The 19,275-nt window shown below is 42.0% G+C and overlaps 1 protein-coding gene across 6 annotated transcripts in view; it reads right to left on the bottom strand.

Moving 5' to 3' along the window:
• The window catches only part of MAPKAP1 (MAPK associated protein 1), a 231,711-nt gene that overhangs the window by 32,304 nt on the left and 180,132 nt on the right, over positions 1–19,275 (bottom strand). For all 6 annotated transcript variants that reach the window (XM_045563651.1, XM_045563653.1, XM_045563654.1 and 3 more), the window contains one exon: positions 10,840–10,980. In XM_045563651.1, coding sequence (XP_045419607.1) covers positions 10,840–10,980 — 141 coding nt within the window. The remainder of the gene's footprint in view (positions 1–10,839; positions 10,981–19,275) is intronic.

The following is a 19,275-nucleotide window of genomic DNA, read 5'->3' as shown; positions in this document are numbered from 1 at the left end:
GACAAGTACACTGAAGTCTTGATAATGGTGAAAGTGACCCTAAGTTGAAGAATGCTTCCTTCTAGCAGTTCTCGAGCACCCCAGGCCTGAGCTGCAAGGAAGCAGGCAGGAGCGTCATCACGCCACCGGCCACTCTCAAGCTGGGGCCCAGCAGGCTTCCCTCTCCCGGCTGTGGCAGGTGAGGAAGAGCGCGTGGGGCTGGCCTGGCGCAGCCAGGGTCAGCTCCTTCCCTCGGAAACAAGGGAGGCTGTTTGTCTCCTTTACCGGCTCTCTCCCCTCACCACTCATCCACAGCCATCCGTCATGACCTTTTCATGCTCCCACCCCTGACAGCTTCCAGATACAGTGAGTCAAACTTCACTGGAAGCAAACTATCACACCAACTGTCAAAGGCAGAAAACACTGTCTGATTGCTGTCCTACATCATCACCAGCATATAAATCCTGCCTTAACAAGACAGCTCAAAATAAACAAAAATACTACTCTAATGTATATACAATTCTCCAGAGAAACTATTTGTCCAAGGCTTTAGAGTTATCACAAGGAGACCCTTGTCTGTTTTAACCAACTAAAAGATTTCCATAAAAGGAAATTAGCACTGTGTATCATCTTCTCCTAACACTCACTGTTAGCAGAAGAGGGCAGACTGACTACCCACTTCGGCCAGCCCCTGTGCTAGTAGGTCCTTTCGTGTACAGTGGCTTACTGAGAGCTTACAACACCTCTATTAGGAAGGTAGTATTAGCCCATTTTATATTTAAAGGTGGTAGTACAGAGGGGTTTGGGAGGGGGCCTTTGGAATCAGAAAGTTCTAAGTTCAAATATCAGCTTTCCTACTTCCTAACTATGTGACTTTGGGCAAATTGCTATAAAATGGAGATAATAATAATATATACCTCATGGGCTTGTTGTGAGGATTAAGTGAAATAAGGCATGAAAAGTGCTTGAATTTGTGCCTGACACATAGCTAGTGACTAATACTATACCTTCTAAACGACTGCTGTTATCAGGAGTCAGACACTGGACTAAGGGGTGTGACATGGACCCAGCAATGAGGGTCATGACTGGGAGCTCAGGGAGCCATGGGGAGGTCAGTGAATGAGGAACCCGACCAACCCTTGGCTTAGGGGGTGGGGAGACTTCTCCCTGCAACCTGCTCTGTATCCCAGTCTTGGAAGCACCAGAATCCACCTGGGGAGACCAACACCCTCACCCCCATGAATCCTTTCAATAACTTCCCACCATCACCGAGTGTCCCTGGGCATATCTCTTCCCTGCAACCTCTAAGAGTTCAAGTCAATATCAGGAAGAATGTTTTCAGACCTGGAGTTGTGGAAACTTTTGTGCTAGGGAATTCCCCACCCTATAAGGTCTCCAGGTCATTAATTTGGAGACCTTGATTTTGCTGGCACATTCCCACTGGTGTCATCCTGGGCTAAGTTACTTCTCCCTTGGAGATCCTGAGCTTCCTCCTTTGTAAAATGGGGGCAGCAACAGTACCAACTCCCCAGGGTGTTGTGCAGATGGAATGAATGGCATAAGCACATAAAAAACTTACTATGTGCTGGCACATAAGAGCTCAATCAATTATTACTCAAATTACTATTAAAGATGAACCTCAGAAAGGTGAAATGATGTACTACCCCAGGGTCAATCAAGTTAGTAAACTTCCAAGTTGGGGTTGAAGCCTAGGTTTAGCTAAGTCTAGGGTGTGTTCCCACCTGCCAGCTGTTTCCTATGTTCCAGAGGAGAATGCTCGCCTTGCCTAAGGTACTTATTTAAAATAGCCCTTTAGGAGGCTAAAACAACACTTGGGCAAAAATTAGGGCATTTAACATTCCATGTTTCAGTATTTCCTGAGGTACTGTTTCTTTGCTCAGACATCATGAGCTGTGGTTCATTCATCAATTTCTTACAACTTTTAATCTAAGACTACAAAGCTCCACTGTTCTTAAAATTCTGCAGTACCTTTTCATACAATTCTAAAATCCTCTTGTCTACAGGTTACCTAGAGCCTATGAAAGCCTGGAAAAGCCCCCAGGGAGTGCCACTGAACAACTCTGGGCCAGAGTGGATTTTGCTGAATATACGCAGCCAATCGATAGCATCCACAGAGCAGTCAGGGAAGTCTTTGAAACTTGTCTGAATTTACACACAGGATCAGACACACAGGCTGTTTGGGCTTAATGAGACCTCAGAGATCACCTAGTCTGGGGCTTTCATTCTCCATATGAAGAAATTGAGGCTCAGGGCTGGGACATGACTTGTCTGATGTCACCCATTAATGACAGAGCTGTAACCATAATTCATATCCTCGTACTACTAACCAGGCAAGGGCTTAAACAGATCAGCTCTCTTGACTCACAGGAGTGCTGTGTATTCACACACCAATCCAAATGCATTACAGTATAAAAAGCACCGACTGCCTCCAGCAACATGTTTGGCACCCAAAATAGATGACAAAATCATATTTTGGGTCACAACTAAAACGAAACCCAGCAGAGCCTTATTTTATTGAGATCGAGTGGGTACTAAGCCCCAGGATGACTGGTTCCATTCAAGCAGCTAACCATTCCAAACCAGTTTGGGAGTCACAGCTAAAAGCTGCCAATTCCAGTCTGTGGTCAGTAAGAGACTCAAGGACAAGTCTGAGTGTGCCTGACCACACTGTTATCATGGGCATGAAGGCTAAGCGGGGGGGAGGGCCCGAATATGAACAAATGCACAGCAGCATTCAGTACAGGGCTCGGTCCCAGGGCAGAGCTTACTAAATGAGACCTGGGGTGTTTAATCCCAGCAATACCTGTCTTTGGGTGAGGGGTGAATTCTCTCAGGTGAGCTTACAATGGCAGCTAGGAAGCAGTAATGCCATTTCCTAAGAGAATTTATAGTATCACCTGTGGAATGGGGAAAACCCTGATGTTCCCCACGTTCAGGCCCTGCTACACTGTTGGAGTGCAAGTTCCAAGGATGAGAAGTGATAAAAAAGTACAGAACCTTGGATGAACTCTTATGAATCCTGCTCCCATTAATTCCATTACGCCAGTAGTTCTCCACTTTTTCCAATTCTCAATTCTTTCTCAAGTACCTAAGGAACCTGACACATTGTCATTAACAACCCTGGATTACTGACAGGAATTCTCAAAAGGGTGTCTCTGGCAGCAGGCAACTAGCGGGAGATGTGTAGTTAGAAAAAGCTCCCGGAACTTCTGACATTCCCAGTCATTTCCCTTGACCCAATCACTGCATTGAGCACTAATGTGGTAAAAGAGTTTTCTGGAGGCAGTCTTTTATTTTATTTAATTTATGTATTTATTGAGATGGAGTCTTGCTCTGTCTCCTGGGCTAGAGTGCGGTGGCATCAGCCTAGCTCATAGTAACCTCAGACTCCTGGGCTCAAGCGATCCTCCTGCCCCAGCCTCCAGAGTAGCTGGGGACTGCAGGCATGCACCACATGCCTGGCTAATTTTTTCTATTTTTAGTAGAGACGGGGTATCACTCTTGCTCAGGCTAGTCTGGAGGCAGTCTTGATAGTATTTGTCCTGCTATCTTATAAGTTCATTAGCCTTAAACTCAATTACAAATTTTGGTTCAGAAAATACTGTCCTAATCGGGATAGAACAATCATTTAATAGTAGAATTGCCATCCTCAAATTACTGAACAAACCCAGGGATTTTGGAGTCGAGTGTGATGCATGCCTTCTTGTAGTCATTTTAGTGTCTTGAAATGGACCAGGGTATCTTCTTAGGGCTCAGTGAGAAAATGAAATGGAAACATGAAAGGAAAATCAATCCATTTCCTAAGAACATGCATTTCCAGATCATGTAATTACTTGAACTTTATTCCATAGGTCCCCTCCATTGAAAATGAGGCAAAATATCTGATTCATACAGCCACCCAGAGCTACCTTTAACCTCAGAGTGAGCGAGCCTGAGGAGTAGTAAAGCCCAGGCCACAGCTGCTTGCTCTCACTCACTCACTCTTGTGTTGTTGCTGTGTTGCTTGCTTGCATATTGTATGTTTAAAATAACACTGTAACAAAGTCTTCCTCTTAGTGGCTTATACTTAGTGACTGGGGATTAAATAATAACAGCAGTAAGAAAGACAAAGCAGGGAAGACAATAGATGGCAAATATGCTGCCTCTCATAATGCTCAGGCCCAGGGCAGACATTTTTAATCAATCACAGAGTTTCTTTATATTGCCCTCAGACACAACTCGAGATGCTGTCTCAGCACAACTCTCTGGGCAGACATCACAAACTTGATTGCAGTCAGTTTATGAGATGAAACCTTTTTACCTTCTCTAAGATATGTGGTACTATACTTGATACTTTTGATAAATAACTATTATAATCACAAGTAATATGAATATACATACTGGATTGTTTTATGAAGAGATAATGGAAGTACCCATGGAACCATGGTAAAGGTTATTTTATACCCTTTATTTGTAAATCCTATACAGATTCTGTAATATTATATACAGAATTATGTTAGGTTATATGTGCAATTATGACACAGATGGAATTCATGGTATATTATGTGTTCAGTGACATGGGGAGGGTCTACATTGACAAATGATAAGGCAAAGGAATCAAGTTAGTACAAGTGGCACAACTATCAAACTACTTCTCAGCCTGAGACCCTGTGTTGGGAAAACCAGGCTGATCTGCCCAGTTAGTAAAAACAAGCTTGGATGAAGAGATAAGGGGTAAGAGTCCTTTAAATACTGTGAGGTTGTGTGTCCCAAATACCACAATCAAGGGGAGATTCTTTTTTTTTTTTTTGAGACAGGGTCTTGCTCTGTTGCCCTGGCTAGAGTACAGTGGCAGGATCATAGCTCACTGTTGCCTCAAACTCCTGGGCTCAAACAATCCTCCTGCTACAGCCTCCTGAGTAGCTGAGACTACATGTTATTTTCCACTATGCCTGGATAATTTTTAAATTTTTTTTGTAGAGATGGGATCTTGCTATGTTGCCCAGGCTGGTCTCAAACTCCTGGTCTCAAGTGATTCTCCACCTTGGCCTCCCAAAGTGCTGGGATTACAGGTGTGAGCCACTGTGCCTGGCAAGGGAAGATTCTGAGCCAGCTGGTGTGGGATGAGGCCAGGGACTTTGTGACTCTGATAGATGACTGAGGTCAGAACCATTGCTCTAAGGTGCCATGCAAATGAGAGGTATCACTCTGGTGATGTCTTGGCCCTCTCTGCCTCATTCTTGTGTCAGTTTCTGTGCAGCCCCTTGGCTGGTGCATTGTCATTCAGCTTTTGCCAGCTGGCTAATCAATATTAATACTTATTGATAATATACTATGGGCTTCCTAGATCATGGTTGGCATTCACCATCTCATGCTTTTCATGTCAATGTTCCCCAACCTACTTCCTCCTACCAACCTTGGCATGTTTGGGTAGCACTGCTGTCTCAGTGCCTGACTTTTCTGTCAAGTGGTTGGGCACATAGAATTAGGCATATAGGAGATCAAGATAATGGACAGAATTTCAACTTGGTAGAATTTCAAGCAAGGTCTACACTTAGAGGGCATCTGCACTTTTAGGCCCAACATAGAGGGAAAGCAGACAAGATGAAATATTCCAAGAATGTTTTAGGGAAATACAGGGAATGGTTAGGCATCATGGCTTTATTTGGTAAGCATTTCAATTTAAAAACCAACTCCAATTGATTGGTAGGAGCTGTGTTGGAAAGGACTGTGAGGTTAGCTCTGGGCCCAGATGGAAGAAGGGCAGTGGCTGAAGAACAATGTCTAAAGGGGAGTGGAAGAGGGAGTTGTAGTACTCATGCTACACTGATGTCCATTTCCAGATGCTAGGTGAGGGAGAGGAGTGAGAGATGTGCACAAGTTTTGGAACTAGCCAACTAGAAGTAATCATTTCCTTTATAAAGGCAAGTTATTAACAACTGAGTCACCTGTGGTGTGATGGACTGGGGTTAGCATACGGGATTGGGTTTCAGTCCCAGTTTGGCTACTGGGACTGGTACCCCCGTGTATATCCTGATGGCTGATGGGGAGGGAGAGTTAGTACTCATTAAGTAGCAACCATGTGCCTGTAGACACTAAGCACTTTACACACACCAAATGATTTCATTAATTCCCCCAAGCCTCAGTTTTCTTAGTCATGAAATGGGAACAACTATCAATGTGCTGTGTAGATTAATGATGTAATAGGAATGCAAGTTCTCTGTATATTATAAATCATCATAGAAGTATGGAGTATCAGCACAATGATGATTTGCATCCAAGGCATAATATAGTAGTTAGGCTCAGGACTCAGCCTCAGACAGTCTTGGGTTCTGATCCTAGCTTCACTACTTACTAGGTTTTTTCCCTATACCCCAGTTTCCTCATATAAAAAGTGAAGATAATTTCAGTACTATCTAATAGTAGTAGTATGATTTCAGGCACCACTGCATGTAAAGAGAGAGATTAGCAAAGTGCCTGGCACACAGTAAGCACTTCATACGTAATAACTGCTTTTAAAAATTATATTTCTTATTATTTTAAAAGATCATCTTTGATATAGGTTTCATTAATAGAATCCAATAGTTTTTCAATCATAGAAAAGTTTGGTTTAAGTTTGGGTCTTGCAGATCAAAGTTTGAGTCTCTCATCCCCTGACTTTCTCAGAAACAAATGGCAGATGGTAAAATTGGCACATCAGCCACTACTTCCCCACCAGAAGACAAGCAGCTGTAGTGGCACTGCAGAGCCTAGGGATTCCAATCTTTTGCTGTGTGCTCTTACCTACCACTAATTCAGCGTGGATGGGTGGTTTTCTGTGGAATCAGCAGGGATGCCAGGCAAATGCCACACACAGACGCCACTTAGAAGAACTTGCCACAGGGCCCAAGTGAAATCTCTGTTCTGACTGACACAGGATGGACGGGCAGAGGAGACCATCCATCAGTGTCAGGAAAGATCTGAAGCACCTGGCTAGTCAGGTGAAATGAAATAAATTATTTACTGATCTCGGAATCCAGCTGCTCACTTGAATGTTCATAAAGGGTGTTCTGTTTGCTGCTCTGCACTTTGCAGTAGCATCTATTTCAGAAGGAAATAATTTCTCGATTGCTGTGTGCAGGTTTTTGTTGTTGTTAGAGTGAAGGGGTGTGTTATCATCTGCTTTGTAAGGAGGGAGAGTGTCTCAAGTTATATGCCTGACCTAATCTACATGGGAAGGGAAAATGAGCTTATTTATTCACTGTATGATGTGATGCTCACGGGCACAGTTTTCATCTGGTTGTTACAAAATTCCTTAGAACTAATTCATGAAGTTTCTGCTTATAATGCTAAAAATTGAACCTAGATTCATAATAGAAACAAATGTTCTGACATCTGTTTTAGAAGCTCCTCAGAGCGGTGACTCTCCACCAGGGGGCGCCATGTGTGACACTGGAAGCCATCAGAGATGACTGGGACCTGGCCTCCAGTTGCCTCACTTCACAGAACACTCTAGGGAGAGATGCGTACATGACTGTCATCATCCATTTCTACCTGACAAGTCTCCACTGTGAAACTCTGCCAGTAGAGCTACCACCTAATCTGAGTGATCTGGTTCAATGCTTTCAAGATGGTGGAATAGGAGAGGGCAATAGGCAAGATAAATAATGACAACAATGATAGTAACAACACTAAGATAAGCTACCATTTAGAATACAGCTTCTATGGGCCAGACATTTTCCTACAATCTAAAAGGTAAACATTGTAATCCTCATTTTATAAATGGCAAAAACTAAGACTGAAAGGGGAGGAGACTTGTCCAAGATGACACTGTAGGTAAGTGGTAAAGCTGGAATTCAAACCTAGTCCTGACTGATTGCAGAACCTGGGCTCCTCCCACAGATCCTTTTGTGGACTTTTTCCTTTGAATGAATATACAAGTCAGAATCCGATGAATTAAAGTTTGTCTTTTTTTGCCTTTGGAGAAAAGTAGGGAAAGCAGCCCACCATCTTGGTTATCACTCCAAGGCACTGCTTTTCATACTGGGAATGAGTAGGATGGATTCACTGATAGCGCTCAACTGGGAAAATCCCTGCCTTGGGCCTCTGTCTTGACCACAGTTGGGCTACTTATTGGGCCTCTTAAAACTAGGCCCACTTGGAAAAAGCAGACCCTCTGCTACTGGGCAAGTTCCGCAGCCAAACACAAATGGGATGTCTGACTAGCATTCTTAAATTTTAGTAAACTTTTAATTAAAAATATACACACAGAAAGTGCACAAATCATGAGTATATATAACAGCTTTTCCAGAAAGTCTACCTACCCATATAATTAACATCCAGATCAAGAAACAGAACCTTCCCAGCCTCCCAGAAAGCCCCTCCAGCCACCATGGCCATTTTAGCCCACAGGATAACCACTATCATTACTTCTTACACAAGAATATTTCCGTGTATTTTTGAATGTTATGTAAATAGAATCATATAGTATATACTTTCTTTTCTTTTCTTTTTTTTTTTTTTGAGATCTGGCTTCTTTCTGAGCAATCTTACTATTTTTATCTCTATGATAGACACCAGGAAAAACACTCCCAGGATGAACAACATTGAACAACTTTATGTTTTAAGAATCAACATTAAATAAACAATTTTACCACTTTAGATATCCAGGGTTTTTTGTGAGGAGGAACAGATACAGTAAGTCCTCCCTTAATGTTACTGATAGGTTCTTGGAAACTGTGACTTTAGGCAAAATGACGTACAGCATGTCCTCGAATAATGTCATTTTGTTCAATGTTGTTTGTTATAACATTAATGAGAAAAAAAAGCTGCAGTATCTAAGAACCTATTGATGACATTAAGTGAGGACTTATTATACAGAGAGGGGAAAAAAAGGTGGGGTCTGTGTTTTGGTTCACAGTTACTGGGTGCTGATTTATCTATTTAGCCTGTTAGAATCAACATCATCCTAGCAGCTAATGTTTATTGAGCACTTGCAATATGCCAGGAGCCTTTCTAAGTATTCTGCATGTGCTATGACATTTCATCCTCATAATTACTCTATGAGATAAGGACTATTATTACCCTTATTTTACAGACAAGGAAACCGGGGCTCCAAATCATTTGCCAGTGGTGATACAGCTAATACATGAGCCAGGGTTTGAAGCCAGGCTTCCAACTCCTGAGTGTGTCTTCTAAGTGCTGCATTACACTGCCTCTCGACTAACAGTTCTCATTTACGAAAGTTTGCCAACTGCCAGGCCCTGTGCTAAGTGCTTCACATGTAGTATCCTACTTGTTCCCGATAGCAATCCTAAGAAGCTGGTACTACTGACATTCCCATTTAAACAGGATAGAATTGAGGCTCAGAAAGATCAAGCCACTTGCTTAAGGTTATATGGCTGGTCACTGACAGAGCAACAATTTAAACCAGTTGTGATTCATTTGCCCATCTCTTAATTACTAAGCTATATTGTCAATGTATTGGAAATTCCTGTCAGTCAAGCTAGAAAAGAATAGAATATTTAAGGAGGTTTTTTTTTTTGTTTTTTTTGAGACAGAGTCTCACTCTGTCACCCTGGCTAGAGTGCAGTGGTGTCATCATAGCTCACTGCAACCTCAAACTTCTGGGCTCAAGAGATCCTCCTGCCTCAGCCTCCCAAGTAGATAGGACTATAGGTGCTTGTGACCACGCCCAGCTAATTTTTTCTATATTTTTTTAGTAGAGATGGGGTCTCACTCTTGATCAGGCTGGTCTTGAACTCCTGACCTCAAGCAATCCTCCCGCCTCTGCCTTCCAGAGTGCTAGGATTATAGGTGTGAGCCACCACGCCTGGCTTAAGATTTTCGAGGTTTATTACATGTTAGCCAGATTCAGGCTAATGCCAATGTTAGAAAGGATTTTATTATAAGAAACGTACAAAGCATTTGTGAGAAACATAAAATTAGTGAGCCTTAGAGTTAGAATCCAAACTCTCTCCCTTTATGCTTGAGGCAAAGGAAATGCAGGAAGGGGCGGAGTGGCAGAGCCAGTGGACAGTTCAGCTCCCTGACTGAGCGAGCCTGGCCATACCTAACCGCCCTTCTGCTCCCTACACCTCCTTATTAGGAAGAAGGTACACTCAGGAAGGCCAGGGTCTGCTCCTGACACCGCCATTTACCTACTGTGTGAGTTGGGCATGAGATTTACCCTCTGCACCTCATTTACCTCCTCTGTTAGCTGGGGACAGTAAAAATACCTACCTTTTAAGTAGTCAAGTAGTACATGTAAAGCACTTAGTTCAGTGACTAATACACAGTGGATACCTAGAAAAGGTAGCCACGATGATGATGATGATGAAGAATTAAAATTATGTTGATTACTATGACACTTTTTCTACTCCTGTTAGGTTTAAGTCAAAACAGAAATTTAGCACATGACTGAAACAAATTAACCCCTAAAATTAGTTGAAAGTTAGTTCCAGATTATCTGATGAGGATCCAAATATAACTTCTGAGATCATTAAAAAGCTTCCTGAATAAAGGCATGAATGAATAAGCAATGAGTTCCCTGAGTAAGGAAAGGCAAGTGGCAGCGTTAAGGAGAGCATGTAAGAGAATTACAGAATGGAGAGAATTATGGAACTTCAGAGAAGTCAATCAATTGAAAAGAGTCTCAAGTTAGTTCCATTTCTAATCTTCTGCTTCATAAAAAAGAAGACAAGACAGAGCACTCAAGTGGGAAAAAAGATGTACTTTAAATTTCATTGTTTAAACATTTTCTCAGGAAACAAATTACCATTAGTTATTCAGGTCACATAAAAGTTGTATGTTGTTTCTTTCCCTATTTCTACATTGACTACCGATACAAAGAATCAGCTCATCATCTGTTCACACACTTACCTAACTGCACGTCGGTCGTGAATCGCAGTCTGTGGATCATGCTGACTTTGAATGACTTGTAATGGTGGCTGCTAAGCATATCCTGTACTGTGGCTATGTCAATCTGAGAATCCTCCTCAAAAACCCCATCTGCCCTCGAACCTAGGGAGGAAAAAGCAGTTTAACACATAAAGATACATGAAGCTTGGCAAATGGTGTCTGCTTAAAATGCTTTGGGATAAATTAAAATAATATGGGCTATTTAATTTAGAGAAGAAAAGGCTGAGTGATGACTTAATAATGCCATTCCAGTAAACAAGAAGATGGTAACATATTAATCATTCAACAATTAATTCCACAAACACTGCCTATTCTATGGCAGCCCCTTGGCTGGGTAGCAGGGATACAAGAAGGATAGAAAAAGTCCCACTCACTCTCAGCAAGAAGCGCAGTCTCTACAAGAGTAAGCCAAAACCACAAAAGCATGGGTGCTCTTGTTTCTTTTCCTAAATGTGATTTTCCTGACTATAAAAGTGATCCATGTTCCTTGAAGAATCCTGTCCTTCCCAAGGTTCCCCAACTGTCTCTTTAACAGCCTCCAGCCCCGCATCCCACAGCCCCCACTGGTTCAGGGGGTGCCTGCTGGCAGTAGGATGTCTGTGACAGTCTCCTCACTGGCCTTCTGGCCACCAGGCTCTCTCTGCAATCCAGCCACCACAAGACATTTCCCATCCATCTTTCTAAAGCCTTAATCATTCATTCATTCACCAAATGCTTAGAACCTTGTGCATGATATGTGACATTGGAAACAAACAAGAAGACTGGTGCTCAAAAATATTCCGTGGCTTCCCGCAGCCAAGTGGGAAGCATACTTTCTTCAGCCAAGCAATCAAAGCAGCCTATAATCTGTTTGAAATATAACTTTCTAATCTTTCTTGTCACCTCTCACACATACCTTCTCTCAGCTCCTCCCAAAGCCCTGACTGTACAGAGAGGTCCAGGATTTTCTGCTTCTGGGCCTTTGCTCATGTGGTGCCCTTGGCCTAGAACGCCCCTTCCACCCTTCCCCTAAACCTGTCAAAATCCCCCCAACCCCTCCCTGGGCTACCTCTAACTCTACTTCCTCCATGAAATCTTTTCTGATGGTTCTGGCAATGAATTCCACAGAAGTTGGCTTAAACTGGACCCTGGAACAAGGTAGACCTGGGCTCAACACCTAAGTTCTGCCTCTAATTTGCTATGTGATCTTAAGCAAGTGACTTTACCTTTCTGAACTCTAGTGTCTGCCATTTACAGAATGTCAAAATTTATGTAAAGAATCTAATACATAATATGTTTAATAGCCACCACAATTATTTTTCTTCTACTCTCAGAATCATATTCAGCCTTGCACTAGAATTGTCTGCGGTTGCTCTGTCCCAATTTGGAAGCTCTGTGAAAGTCAGTAAAGTTTTTTATTCATCTTTATATCTTCTGTAAGCAGTACAGGTAACTGGTATACTCTCACTAAATTTTGCTAAATAAGTACTAGCTAATATGGGCCAGGTGCAGTGGCTCACACCTGTAATCCTAGCACTCTGAGAGACTGAAACGGGAGAATCTCTTGAACTCAGTTCTAGACCAGCCTGAGCAAGAGTGAGACCCTGTCTCTAGTAAAAACAGAAAGAATTAGCTGGCGTGGTGGTATGTGCCTGTAGTCTCAGCTACTTGGGAGGCTGAGGCAGGAGGATTGCTTGAGCCTAGGAATTTGAGGTTGCTGTGAACTAGGCTGATGCCACAGGACTATAGCCTGGGCGACAGAGCAAGACTCTGTCTCAATAAATAAAAAATAAATAAAAATAAAAGCTAATGTGTATGAATCCTTACCATATTTCAGGCACAGTGCTAACCACTTTATATGTGTCACTGCATTTAAGTCTCATGACAATCTTGTAGGTCCCATAATTTTCCATATTGTACAGACGAGGACTCTGAGGGTCTGGGAGGCTAAGATACATTCCGAGGTTACACTAAGCAAAGTTAATCTATCTCTCAGTCCCTGGAGTTTGAAATGTGGACTTCTGAGGGTGCAGATGCAGGTGCTGGTGCCATTTGCCGGTGTGCGGGGTGGGGCCGAGTGGGGGGGTGCACCTGCTAAGCAGAGGCCAACCAGAGAGCAGGGGTTCTTGGACTTTCTGTTGAGTACCTAGAGATGGTTCCACAAGAAAACCCAGAGAGAACTCCTTGGGGCAGAACTGGGGAAATGGAAAACTCTAGATTTGGGCATAAAACTGGAAAATTCTATTATATAAGCGGTAGCCTGACAATAACATGCTTTTCCTCCCCATAGTTATTACTTACAGGGCAAGCTTTTAAAGTCAAGTTTGGTTTCTGATGCTTTCACATTGAACTCATTTATCTAGGAATTGTGTGTTCTATTTCCAAACACTACAGTAATTCCCAGCTCAGACCATTCTAGCACCTACAGTGATGCTTTCCCCTCAGTAAGGACGCAGCCTCACACTTCACAGGCCATTCACCGAATGCCTCTGATAGAATCCCATCTTCAAGCGTCTTGCACATGCTGTCCTCTCTGCCTGGGTCACCCTTCTCTCTACCTCATTTCCTCCTGGTCCCTTCCCTATTCCTTCTCAAGAGTGCAAGTTACGCTACAGGGAAAGCTTGACCGCAGGCCCCCACGTCTAGGTCAGCTCCTTGTCACCACACCCTGCAGAGCAGCTAACTCAGGTAGTACTTGTCTGTCTCTGGCACTAGACTATAAATCCCAAGAGGGCAGGCATAGGGACTGCGCTCCTCACCACTGTAGCCCAGACCCTGCCAGTGCCAACATGCAGGGGCAAAGCAAGAGCTCAATACAAGGGTACTGATGAATACCAGGCTCTGTGCCCACAGGAAGGTGAGGGTCAGAGATGCTGAATGACTTAGTCGAGATCACATCTCTAGGACACAGCAGAGCTGCACCCAACACCTGCAAGGGCCACTGAGTAACCTGTTTCCTTTCTCTGCAACACCTGTGATTTTGGATAGAGATGCCATGATCACGATCACCACTGTCTCCTGGGTAATGTCCACATCTCAAACTGAGAGGCCGGCTGGGATGTGGAGTTTAGAATAATCATTCACTTTCTCCAATCTACATTTTCACTGAAAAATAACTGCCAAAATGTATTTATTTCTATTTTAGAACATTTTATATGTGAGAATTATGGAGAACTCTGGTAAAGTATTAAGATTCTTTAATGTTTTAAAAATAATTTAAAGCTATCTTTTCTGAGAAAATGCCAGTATTAGATACAACTTAGCTCTGAGAAAATGCCATTATTAGATACAAATTAGCTCTTTACTAATTAGTATTTTCTAAATATTGCAGGTATTTGATTTGGAAAGAGGTAACAGCTCATTATGCTAAAATGCCAATTACTAAAAAAAAAACCCCACACTTAAGATTTTTACATTTTATGATGTTGGATTAAAACCAATTTAAAAATTACTATAACGTGACATATAATTTTTTACTGAGCAATTTCAATGCCAGCTGCTAATAAAGCATCTTAGCTGTAAATGATAATTCAGATGCTTTTAGATAAAGTGGTGCATAAATATGGCTGGAAATTGATTTAGCTTCTTATAGAAGCTACTGAAGAATGACATATTTTGTTTAATACACCAGCTAATGTAGTCCTAAAAGCTCAAACAAGTGCCAGTTTTCACTCCTAAATTTGCTGTGGGAGATTAATGAAAACTTTATATTTTGCTAAAATGTTAATAATGGGCAGATGAGATGATAGGATTTTAGTAGAGGTCTTAAAGCTATGGAATAACCAGCAAGGCTTGTCAATTTCCTTATATTAATTTTGTTTAAGACTTACATAGCTAGAGCTGGCTCAATACACTAATGCTTCTTACACTGACCTTCTACACTCTGACAGTGTAAATTCATATCCTATTTGAGGATTTAAGTCCCCCTGATACTTGGGTGAGTTCTGAGCCTTGCCCCAGCGGACAAGGGGTGGGTCTGCTTTTTATGATTGGAAGGGCAATAGCACCTGAGGGAGTAGAGTAGGATCAGTCCTGCACTCACTTCCAATTCATGTTGCTCACTCCAAAGCAGGTTATCTGCTGAATAAAAACAACTGCTGGTTTCAGAGTTCTGGTGCCACCTCTCAAAGTAGGCCCAGGAGTGCTGCTGCCATGAGGGGGCATATCCGTGGGTCCATGCAATGTGCAACTACTTCTCTCCCCATGTCAACAGTGTGCTAGACTGTGGCGCACACTGGTGAGGATGAAGCAGGCCTCCTGATCTGCAGGAGCCTACAAACTAGCTACAGGACACAAAGGAAACAGTATAAGGGAGAAAGAAGTGCCCAGTAAATGGTGCATACAATAGACATTTTAAGGACAAATATTTGAAGCAAAGCATTATACCAAAAGCATGTTTTTGGACCAGAAAAGTTCTCTGACTTTGTATATATAACTTTACTGTTTATATCCTCTGAAAAGGGGTGAATCCAAACCACACATGAAAGATGCTTGGTATTGTCCTATTTGCATATTAAAAATTATTACTGTATTATGAACTTTACATTAAAAACCCACTTCTGTTTAAGGCAAGACATTTTTAGCTACTCAAAGTAAAAAGTAGAGAAAACCAAAACATCTTAAAAATAAACATACTAAAAACAAAACAAAAACCACTTCCTAAACCGTTAATTTAATTGAAATATACCCATTTGGTATTTTGTTAAATTAGCAATTAAAAAGGTCACAAGCAATTAAATGAAACAAAAGCCACATTGTGTTCATCTACATTAATGCTGAACTGGGTCTTCGCGTGAATGACAAGACAAATTGTAATGGTGCCTTCAAAGACTTCACAATATATTTTGTCAAAGTCAGGACTGTTAATGTCTCTCAATGTGCCATGGATTACCATAATGTATCACGTCAAAACACTCAAGCTGTAATAATTCAAAGATGTATTGTGATAGATCAAATTTTGGGGTGGAGCCTAATAGTGACTTGAGCACCAGAGCTCAATGGACTGATGACAAGGCTCTGGAAGAGCGCATTCAGTGTGGAACAGTTTGGGGCACAAGCAGAAAATCCAAGGAGGAAGCAGCTTAACTCTCTGGAGTAAGAAATCAGGAAGGAGGAACAGAGGAATGAAGCCTGGCAAAACAGGCCTGCCCCGGGTGCAAAGGGAAGCAGAGAGGTGAGGAAGGAGGCAGGTGGAGTCTAGGCCCGCAGCAAAGAAAGAGGAGGTGCTGGGAGATAGCCAAAGGCTGGGAGGTGGACTTGGGGTTTAATAACACTAGAAAGAAAAAAGGAATATAGAGTTCTGAGATGTAGATTCAAACCCTAACTCTGACACTAAGGGTCAAGACAGGGTCAAAACCTTGCCCAAGATTCCACTGTTAGGAAAGGCAAAGCTGGAACAGAGCCAGTGGATTCTGGAGTCCATGCTTCTTCCTCCTCTTCCCTCAAAGGGATGCTGAAGGCTGTTCCTGTCATATATCCCTCACCAAACTCCTACAAGCAATGACCCAGTAAGAGATTGAGTTGAGTAACTACAAACTCTAAATCAGCTGTTCTCAGAGTGCAGTCTGGGACCCATGGTTGGGGGGGGTGGTGGTGGCAAGGGCAGAATCCCCAAGATTCCTTTGGGGGGGATCCATAATTTCCATACTATTTTCATAATAATAACAGTAAGACATTATTTGTCTTTTTCCTGCCCATTCTCTTACAAGTGCACAAAGAAATAAAAAGTTCATTGATATGGTTGATTCTGATTCCATACTACAACTAACGAAACTATTCCTTGAATTTTGGTATAGTTATGAAAATTAATATCCACAATTATCTGAAAAGGCTATTGAAATACTCCTCCCTTTTCCAACAACATATCTTGGTTAGGCCAAATTTTCTTCATATACTTCAACCAAAACAATGTATTGCAACAGACTGGATACAGAGGCAGATATGAAAATCCAGGTATCTTCTATAAGCTAGAGATTATAGAAATTTACAAAAATATAAAATAGTGCCACTCTTCTCATTACAAATTTTAAAGAAATTATAGTTATTTTTCATAAAATTTGTTTTTTATGTTAACATGTAATGAATTTGTTTTTTTTCAATGAATTAATAAATCTCAGTTTTTATTCCTAATACAATAAATAGATATCACCCAACAAGCAAAAACTTTCTGGGGTCCTCAAAATATAAATAGTTCATAAGACCAAAATGTTTGAGAATCACTGTCTTTATTGGTAATGATGCCATGTTTTCATTGTCCCTAATGTCTACTTGGACAATAATGGGACACAAATGTACAGGTACAGCTGTGCATATGTTACAACCTAACAACAAACACAGCCACAAAGCCTGTAGTTGTAAGAGTAACAGGTTTATTTTCAGATGACCAGACCAAGCTATTTATAACAAATACTGCTTTATAGGTGAAAAAGTGTTTTCATATATGAGATTTCACTGGAATTGAGGGAAACATTTAGAGGTACATTACTTTTTTTTTTTATTTTTGAGACAAGGTCTCGCTTTGTTGTCCTGGGCTAGAGTGCTGTGGTGTCATCACAGCTCACTGCAACCTCAAACTCCTGGACTCAAGCAATCCTCCTGCCTCAGCCTCCCGAGTAGCTGGGACTATAGGCGTGTACCACCACGCCTGGCTGATTTTTCCACATTTTGTAGAGACAGGGTCTTGCTCTTGCTCAGGCTGGTCTCGAACTCCTGGCTTCAAGTGATCCTCCCACCTTGGCCTCCCAGAGTACTAGGATTACAGGCATGAGCCACCGCATCCTGTCAATGACTTTCTTTCAAACAGGCACTAACCATTAACTGCATAGATGAACTCACTGGATGTTATTGACAGACTTCCTGTATTCTTCGATACAAACTGCACGGGACTTTAAAATTCACTTTATGGTTCAATGAGTCTCAGACCAAGTCTAAAGGATCTTGATTTTAATAGCCATAAGTTGAAGCAACTCTTGTCTCCCTTCTCCAAAGCGATCTATGCCAACTTTAGAACTCAACCAGAAGATCAATGGCCTTTGTTACTTCCTCACCTTTATTTACACTTTCCATAGCACAACCTGTTGACTGTTCCTTCCAAGCCAGCAGTCACCCAGCACCAACCATATGCCAGGTTCAGTCCTGTGTTTTGGGAATTTAGGAGAATGGTAGGATTTCCAGGTCTTGGAAAGGGGGCAGGTAATCCACAGAGAAGGAGTATGGGAAAAAACATGAAGTCCACAAGGTGTGAGCACATATATGTGTTTGCCTTTGGTTGGAGCAAAGAGTGTGTGAAGGGGAGTGGTGGAAAACAAAATGTTTGGGCTGGGGAGAAAGTTCTTCAAAGGTGTGGGCAATATCCAGCCCAGGACCCAGTACAAAATAAAACACCATGGTGCAAGTAACTGAATAAAGAGTAAATAAACCCTCTCCTGTTCTACTCTATCTCAAAGTCTTATTGCTGCTCCCCACACAGAACCACTCTTCTTGCTTCAGCCAAACTAGACTTAGCTCAGGTTATGCTATCTGGTCAGAATGTCCTTTACACTCTTTGAAATTTAAACACTTTCAGGTCTAGTCCAGATGGAACCTTTCCTGATGCCACTCCTGAAAACCTATGGCCTTTTGTTGAAGGCTCTCATGATAAGTCTCTTGTTTGATAACTATCTGTACTCCCCTATGGCCTAGGAGCTCCTTAAGGGTAGGAACATTCCATTCTACACAGCATACTGTCTGTCACACAGTAGATGCTCAATTAATGCTGTTGGTGTAATGAGTGAGGTTTTATGCAACACAGGTTGACCATAACAGTGCCTGAGGTTTGTACATCATCCCTTGTGTTTACCTCGGTTAAGAGAACCTAACACAAGTCCCAGTTCTCCATTGAAACTACGTTCATCGAGGACAGGAATCCTGCCTCAAAAACTACAATAGCAGGTAACATTTATTGAGTGCTTACTATGCCAGACACTATGCTTGCATTTTAAATACATTATCTCATTTAATTTTCCCAATGTCCCTTTGAGGTAGATATTATCCTCTTTTTACAGATGAGAAAAACAAAGCTCAGAATGTCATCTTGCTATTACAGTCATACAATTAGGGCAAGCTCAGCTAGGAATTGAACCCAGGTCTGCCTAATTCCAAATTTGTACACTTAACTACCACATAACCTCTTTGAGTAAAGTGTTCCTTAGATGAGCTAGAGACATCCAACTCCGTGGGCTGTAAGCGTATCTGAGGGGAACACAATCATGCCGGGCCCTGCCAGAACAAAGAAATCAGGGTAACCTAACTCTCTCCACTCCTTAAGTCTCAGAGCTGGATGCCCAAGTGAGTCATGGAGAAAAAAACTTTCCTTAGCTCTCTGCATCCATCACATTTTTTTTCAGGGGTATTTTAAGTCCCCAAAGACTCATAAGCCCC

This window comes from Lemur catta, chromosome 10, assembly GCF_020740605.2.
Source record: "Lemur catta isolate mLemCat1 chromosome 10, mLemCat1.pri, whole genome shotgun sequence".
Taxonomy (NCBI): Eukaryota; Metazoa; Chordata; class Mammalia; order Primates; family Lemuridae; genus Lemur; species Lemur catta.
Note: the sequence above shows the minus strand (reverse complement) of the source record. Positions and strands in the feature narration are given on the sequence as shown.